At 50.8% G+C, this 8,103-nt stretch overlaps 1 protein-coding gene across 1 annotated transcript; it reads right to left on the bottom strand.

The window, feature by feature from the left end:
- Window positions 1-753: 753 nt before the first annotated feature.
- Window positions 754-7,305, bottom strand: CSUI_006104 (uncharacterized protein). The gene is made up of 2 exons (XM_068066269.1): window positions 4,336-7,305; window positions 754-3,546 (listed from the first exon to the last, which is right to left on the bottom strand). The coding sequence occupies exons 1-2, from the start codon at window positions 6,799-6,801 to the stop codon at window positions 865-867; spliced, it is 5,148 nt and encodes a 1,715-aa protein (XP_067921760.1). The 5' UTR covers window positions 6,802-7,305; the 3' UTR covers window positions 754-864.
- Between the last annotated feature and the right edge of the window lie 798 nt (window positions 7,306-8,103).

Raw genomic sequence — 8,103 nt, forward strand, 5'->3', positions numbered from 1 at the left:
GTAGCGCAGGCTAACGATTCCGAATGGGCCTCACTGCCCCGGAAGGTCATCAACAGAACTACACTAATGAAGAGACGGCCCGCCGCCGACAGCCTCAGTGCTGTGTGGGGAAGCCAGCCGGACACCAAATGGAGTGTGGTGTTGACTGCGAGGTCAATACCGGAACTGCGATCGAGGCCCGGTTCCGACAGAAGAGCTAGTACATGGTATTTTGTTGAGGCCACGCATGCGCGGGCGATCTCCTCGGAGTAATCCGAGGTTTTTTCTCTCCACAGCTCTGGTGCCCCTCTCGCGGATACTGAGGAACCGGGTCTGTACGCTAGTGTCACAGCAGCCTTTCGAGAGCATCTACGGTGCAGTCGTGTGTACACGACGTACACATGCTGCGTCAAACTGCTCGTGTGCGGAGTCCTGAACGGCATTTCATCCGATGACATAAGCTGACTTCGTGTCTCCGAGAATGCTCCGAAGCCGCGAAGTGAATGCACCTCGGCTTGCCCTTCGAAATGCCCGCCTCAGAGCTGGGCACTAATGGGTACTATACTAGTGGCTCAAACTGAAATCTGACTGTTGAGAGCCAACAAACAGATTCTCGACCATTCCAATGACCTGCATCGCACCTTCGCGTTGCTACTCTATCGCTCCGGGATGCGACGACGTTGTACGCTTCCACGCTCTGTCCGACCTGTCGACAAAAGTAGGATGTACCAAAATTACTCCAGTGTGAAACTCATACGAAGCCATTTCTACTTAAGTACTACCTGTAGATAAAAAGAAACGATGAGCAACCAACGGCAAAGCCAGAGCTAGAAAAAACGGACGCACACTTGGAACTGCTGCGAAAGCAGCCAGAAGTCTATCCTGCTAAAGTCCTTTCAGCGGTGAACTTGTCCCTACAAATTCTACGTCATTGCCGTCTCCATCATCACCGCAAGGATCGGTTTGTTCCTCCCCCTCTTGTCTTCGTAAGCAACTTCCATCTTTTCCTTCCTTCTTATCCCATCCCCAGCGATGCATCACGCGCTGTCGGACAAGCTCAGAAAAGAATGCTGATGCTTGAATCCAGTTTCCCGTTCTTATTGTCAAAGGAATTTGCACTTGCTGTCCATCTTTCTTCTCACCTGCAGGATTACCAGAACCATCTGGATCCCTCGCCTTCTCTTCGGACAAACGGGGTATCACCTCGCCAGCTCCCTCAGCGACCGAAGCCGAACCGGCAGTGCTGCCCCGGCAGGTTTTTCCCTTGACAGATGCCGCGTGGTCAGGGACAGCTTCAGCGAGAGGCACTGAACTAGACAGTGGAGAAGTCGAAGAACAATTTTCCTTTTCGAGAAGGGACCTGCTCTCTGATTTTGCTGTTCTTGAGAATGGACGGGCGTCCTCAGCCTCTCGATGTGCATTCACTTCATCGTAAACCGCGTGCCATAACTCCTCAGCCAAATCATCCAGCAGCATTCTTTTCTGCCGACCAGTAAGAACCTCAAATGCTGAGATATCAAGGAAAGGAGACGGAGTGGCAAGCGGACTACAACCAACAGAAGACGAGGAGGTGTTCTCTTGAGTAGAAGACTCCAAGGAAGCACGTGAAGAGGGCAGTTTACTCGTGTCTGACGGAGAGGAAATAGTACCCGACAGTTCACCTTGGCTGTTCCGAGATGGACAGCCCGAAGTATGCATATAGACAAGCATAAGTTTCCACTTTCCAGATGTCACTTGCAACTGGTATAACGAAAGATCTGTTTCTTCGTCGCCCCGCCGTCCTCCTCGATCACTTCGAGTAGAACTAGAGTGAGAAGAAGAAGAAGACGAAGAGGTGCATCCTAACTCACCAACTGCAGCATCTACGAGTGCTTCTTCTTCTATCTCTTTTTCTGATGTCAAGTCATCACACCATTCTTCGCCTGCTGATGAGCAAGGGGGGACAGGAAGACGAATCTCTTCCATATCAACAGTTGGGAAATCCACAGTGTGACTACTCGAAGCTACAGACAACGTAGAGAAACACGACACACTGGAGAAAGAAGCAGAACATCCTGAAGGATGGTAACAAGATGAAAGAAGTGGTGATGGCAGCTCACGGCTCTCCTCAGACTGAACTGATCCAGCTGATGACACATTTATCATAGCAGGACCTATGTGCTTTGAATCTGTCTTAGCCTTTGACGACGTCTTCTGAAGGTGCAAGTTAGACAAGCAGATGCCCGTAGGACTTTTCTGTTTTGACGAAGCCTTCAGTGACGAAAAAGAAGAAGAGCCTACTCCTCCTTTGCGTTTCTTCGCATTCAACATGGATTCGGGTTGTCTCAAGGGAGAGACTGCGGTAGAAGCTTTCCTCTGAATATTTGTTCCCGAATTTGTCAAAGGAGCCTTTGTGTTCTTTCTTCTTCCCGAGAAGCCTGTTGAATGACTGCGGACCTTGTCATTCTGCTTCTCCCCTAAAACCGGAAAGAAGTCTGTGATTAAGGCATTCTTCCGTCTCTTCGCTGTCTGCTCTCTACTGTAGGTAGACAGAGAAAGTTCAATAGCACGGCGAAGCTCTTCTTCAGAATCTGCTGAAACTTCAATCCCTCTACGTGGTTCATGTAACATTTGACCACTTGATATTGTAGGATCACTATTGTCACTTTTCTCATAATTCATCTGGCCCGGGTAGGGCGCCACCACCTTCGCCCTGCTGTTTAAGGTTTGCCCTGCAGGAGCAACCTCAGACACGCTCACGTAGGTAATCATACAGTCGTCATCATCGTCATTTTCCTCCTCGTGGTTTTCTTCTCGTCCTTCTTTACGTGCAGATGGCCCTTCATAGCCGAAGTCAGAAACACTTTCGGTAGTGTTGTCTTTTTGTTCTTCCTGCACATGAAACTGTCCCTTGGATCCCTGATTCTGTTCTTCTTTCTCTTTTTCTAGTGGTCGACAGTTTGTTTTTACTCCACACGAATCTATTTGCCGTCGCGAGGGGCTTAAGGTTGATGCGAAGCCTGCAGGGTCTGCTGCCCTTTCCTCTTCTTTAGAACGCAATGTCAATGATTCACCGCCTAGATTTGAAATACTCTGCTCCTCTCTAGGAGCGAGAGGAGTTGGAGAAGAAAAAAAATTCATATCAAGTGGAAACTCGTGGGATTCCGAATTATCGGTAAGGACACGAGCGACGAGCACTGGGGGCCACAAGTCTGGGTGTAACCGTACGTACATTCTCTGAAAAGGAAGAAGAACAGGAGAATCCCTCGTAGGACAGACTTGACAAGTTCCAGTAGTAGTAGAGGACAACATGGAGACGTTAGGGTCAAAAAACAAGGGGGAAGAAGGGGCTGATTGAAGCGCTGACGTAGAGGATGGTCGAGTAACTTTGAAAGACTTCTCTTCTCTCGTGTGGCCGTCTTTCCTGTCTTCCTCGTTAAAAGCAATGACAGAAGAGAGAGATGCAAGAGAGGAAGGAATGGCAAGAAAAATATCACGCAGAAGACCCTCCACAGCCCGTGCGAAGCGAAACCCTGGGGGAGCGGCAAGAGATCCTACATTAGAGAAGAGAAAGACATTCTGGAGTTCCTGTACAAAGAACGCCGTATAAACGGGAAGAAAATTCCGTGGGTCGAGTGTCAGGAAAAACACGGCGTAGCATACACACCCGAAGACAAACTACTCCTGCAAGTCACGAGAAGAACGTAAACCTCCCGCGGAAGGATATCGGAAACAGCAGAAGGCAAAACAGTCAGCTAGCTACCCGACACCAGGAGAGATGAAAGAAAACGCTCACTCTTTCAAGAGGTCACATGGGATAGCTACGTCACGGACGCACATCAAGAAAAGAAACCAAACATGTACAACACTCAAAGGAATCCATATATGTATTCGCGGGTAGACATGCTATCCAAATGTGCGTACAAGCAAGCATACATTGGCCAGAGCATATGCAGAGGGTGGACTGACACGGATCATGCGCAGAGACAGAACAAAGACCAGATACGCAACAAACTTTCACGGCACACAAAACCAAGCACGCACAATCCTAACCTATGACAAAGAGCTTGTCTAACTCAAGTTTGTATAGTACTATATCCTCCTCACGTCTATAATTTGTGACTGTGCACTTGACGTATCCGCCTGTCATATGCAGAACCGAAGCATGTTCTCTCTTTGAAACTTACGAGAGAACACCACGGCAACACCTAGGCACAGGATCCGTGGCCCTGTAAACAGGCGAGTTCACAGCGGACATGCGAGTCTCCCTGGTTTGGTCTCTGAGCTAAACCCAGGAGACAGCAGGAAAAATCTATCAAGCGGAACACACACATCCTACAAGCAGGCACTTCTAGCAGAGATTCTCGCTCCTCTTACATCAGTTTGGTCGTCAAGAAACTGTTGAAGAACCTGTTGCTTGAACGCATGTCCGTCAGCTCCCTTCATTGAATTCTCTAGTTCAGTAAAGTGTTCTCTTTCTACGCCTTCTTCCCCGGGTGGCTCTTCTGTAGGATCAGCGTCCGTACGTTGGGATGCCTGTGATCTTGTTCCGGATTCCCTTTTCTTCATAACTCCATCATCCGCAAAGCTGCTTTCTTCTACACTTCCACGGGAATCTTGACTACTTCCATCAACTTTTTCCCCTACTAATTTCCCCTGGGCGCTACAAGACTTCCTTGAACATCTCCGACTTGATTCTGTTGTTTCTCCGTTCGTCGTCGCACGGGTAGCGGTAGCGGCGTATCTCGCCCTACGAGCAGATCGATCTCGAACTTTGTCTGTAGGAGAAGGCGTCTCGTCTGCTAAACCTTTACAATGAAGTGAACAGGCCGGGTCTGCGGAGGAAGAAAGTCGTGAAGGAGACCCTCCGGAAGGGCTTCCAGCAGAAGAAGCCTGCAGGTGACGAGGACTTCTCCGCAACACCGAAGAAGAACTGACGGCAGTCTTTTTTGCACGTCTCCCTCCTTGTTTCGTAGACGGCTGCTGGGAGTTGAGAGTGAAAGACCCATGAGAAACAGTGAAAGGTGAAGGTCGAACGGAACAAGCACAAGAGGTGTGAGTAGCACCTGATAGAAACGGGAACGTCGAGCAGAAGGAATCGTTTGTGCGATCGGTCTCCTCCAAGATAGGTGTGAGTGAGTCCGGTTTCTCTGCTTCCTGCATGTATCGTGTATGTTCCCTTCTCTCCTTATTTCGGGCTATTTGATGGCTTGATGATTCCACGTTATTCTTCTCCTTGTTGTGAGAAAGAAGGCTGCTTGCTCGGCGCATCCGGTTGAAATACCTCACGAGCAAACGCCGGTGCCAGATATTCCTTAGAGGTCCACGAGCTCTGTCAAGACCAGTCAAGAGCCTCGCAAGCATTGCGTCTGTTCTTCGGAAGTAAGCACATGCGACAAGAGGGTATGCCTTGATAGCAGATGCGCGTAACTGCAAGAATTTATAGAGTGTAACACGAGAGTTCGCCTCACGCAAGAGACGGAAGAGTGTAGGCGACGCGAAGGCGAACTTCTGCATGAACTCAGGGAACTCATCCCACAATGGTACAAGGCCACTTTGAAGCCCAGCAAGGACTTTTTGCTTTCGTGAAGCTCTCGTAACATCAATTGCTTCACGGGCTTGGACGGCTCCTAAATCGAGAAGAAGTTTATTGACCTCCGCAGCTTCAAGTTCCTCAGCCTTAGCTACACAAACACCGAGGATAGGGGAGAAATTCGATAAACGGATGGCCGTGTATGCCCGATCAAAGTGATATCCCATACGAACAAGCTGTGCAAGAACTTGCTGATTCGCTAAAGAAAGAAGGGAGAGATCATGATGAGAAGCAGGCGAGGACTGAGGTGAAAGTGGCAGATCTCTTAGAGCCTGGGGCCCATCAGATACTGAGGAGAGGACGCGGCGGCAAGAAGATAATGTACCAAGAGGGAATGAGTTTGAAGGGGAAGAGGGAGAAGACATACGCGGGGAACTTAAGACTGAAGTACTGAAAGCGTCATGTGCACTGAGTGGACAGGAGAATCCCGACGACGACTCTGTTGACAAAGGAGAGTGAGGACGACCCAAACACGTAACGGGCTTCCAAGAGACTAAAGGAGAGGTAAAAGATGTGCCTTCTTGAAGAGCAGCTGACGTCCCCGCAACCTCTTCTTTCTTCACAAACTGTGCTGTGACTTCATCTGGACTTAGGTTTTCCACAACAAGGACACCACCATCTAGCTGCATTCGCCTTCCCAAACTTGCCTGCACCTTCCGAGCTCGTTCCTCATTGATAGCAACAGAAGAGAAACGTCCTAACTCTGTGTTGTCTGACAGGGAATGACTTGGAGACGTCAAACCTAAAGAGTTACACTTTGCAGAGTGTCCATCGGGGTTGTTGAAGCTCGTCCCGAGCCTTGACGCACAACAAAAAGGGCATTGGTAGATTTGTTCTTCTTGCTCTCTGAGACCGCATAGGAGATGCCGACGAAGCCATTCCAAGTGACTGGATTGCTTATCCTCCTCAGACCCGGACACCGGTGATGCTCGACCACAGCCGAGTCTTGGCTGGTCGCGCCCCTTGGCGAAACCTTCCATAGAACAAGACGCTCCGCAGTTGGCAGTTTCTGGCAATCTGGTTGAAGAGTGCTCACTGCCTCGGACGGCAGGGTGTGCCGGGTCAGAGGGAGAGAACGTCGCACTCGGAGACCAGAGAGTAGGGGTAGACGTTGAAACCGTGGACTGGAGGACAGACCGAAAAGCGGGACTGAGGCCGTGCTGAGCAAGCAATCGCTCACGGAGCTGGACTCGTGCACCCAGACGGTAGGTACCGTTGCCCGTGCATAGGGGACAAGCGGGATTCGCCATCTTCTGGACGACCTCTTTATTGAGACTTCGTCGTCCGCACCGTCAAAAATTCTGCCTCTCCGAAAGAAGGACATTGCGCGGGGCGTGCGAGTTTGCATACGGTCTCTTTTTGACTTCTGCTATTTCGTGTTCTGGTGTGATCTCCGTGACTCGAAAGAGTCGAGAGAAACGTGAACTGGACACCGGTTTGGGGTGTGCCACGGAGACAGGACTTCAGAAAAGCAAGGAGAAGCACAGGACAGAGAAGAGTCACAAATTAGAGATACTGAGTTAACCCACGGGTACAGAGTGGAGCGAGTAGATGCGGTTAGCTGTTGATACGACGCCGGCGGCCCGAAGACGCATGTGGCGGGGGCACCGGTCTAAGGGACAAACTGGCGAAGGTGCCGCAGATGACAGAATCCCGTTGAACCCCTGTGGCGTCACCCAAAACACTACGCTGTCGAATTACAAGCCAAAGAGCCCCAACAAGTACAGCCGCTCACACCCCTGCGCCGCGACGCGGCCCTTCCATGCCTTTCGCCAGAATCGTCGGAAAAGCGGCTTGTCGCATTCAAACGCCTCACATGTAGGATCGACGATTAACTAGACCGTGAGTCACAGGTTCAGCAAAGCAGCCTGCGTGCGAGATCCAAATAGTCGTGAACTTGACTTCTGTTGCAGATGCACTCCCAGTACAAGCACGTTACTCCTGGTGTCTGCAAGGCACGCCCAAGCAGGTGTGCAGAGAGCAGCTGGCATTGCGATACGATGTGTTAGGCTCCTCCTCTACAGACCGTCTGGCGAGACACAAGGAGCTGGGGATTGCTGTGGCGCTACGCGCCGCAGTGAGGTAATCCTGCGACACGCTGAGACTTTTGTCCCAAGTGTGGCCGATCCAGGGTGAATCACAGTGAAAACTCCCTCAGACTGTCTGGCTCGCTAGTCCAAACAGAGCATCCAGTGCTTCGCGGCCTTAACAGGCACAGGCACTCGCGTCCTGGTGTAGAACGCAACTGTACGACGCACGCGGAACAGCAGAGGCGGGACTGTTGCGACCGCGTCTCCGAGAGCGCACACTTCAGAGCTACATCTGCCACGGGGGAGTCCGCTGGCGAAGACATGTCTCTTCGTTAGGCGACACCTCCGCTCCCAGTATTAATACGCCAGGCACTACCAGCTCTCTGCCTCAATATCAGTACCTTCGAGAAACTGACACAAGAACAATACAGGCTTCTCACAGGACTGCTACACCAGTGTGGGAGCTAGAGACTTCCGGTAGCTCGGACGGATCTACGCACAAGCCAGGGAGGAGGTCTTGGC

This window comes from Cystoisospora suis (assembly GCF_002600585.1).
Source record: "Cystoisospora suis strain Wien I chromosome Unknown contig_3041, whole genome shotgun sequence".
Lineage (NCBI taxonomy): Eukaryota > Apicomplexa > Conoidasida > Eucoccidiorida > Sarcocystidae > Cystoisospora > Cystoisospora suis.

What these genes read in the sequence shown, in the direction of transcription:
- CSUI_006104 (XM_068066269.1), bottom strand. Translation starts at nt 6,801, where the DNA reads ATGGCGAATCCCGCTTGTCCCCTATGCACGGGCAACGGTACCTACCGT. An exon ending in TTCTTGACGACCAAACTGAT is followed by an intron (nt 3,547 to 4,335) that starts GTAAGAGGAGCG and finishes TTCTTTGTACAG; the next exon opens with GAACTCCAGAATGTCTTTCT.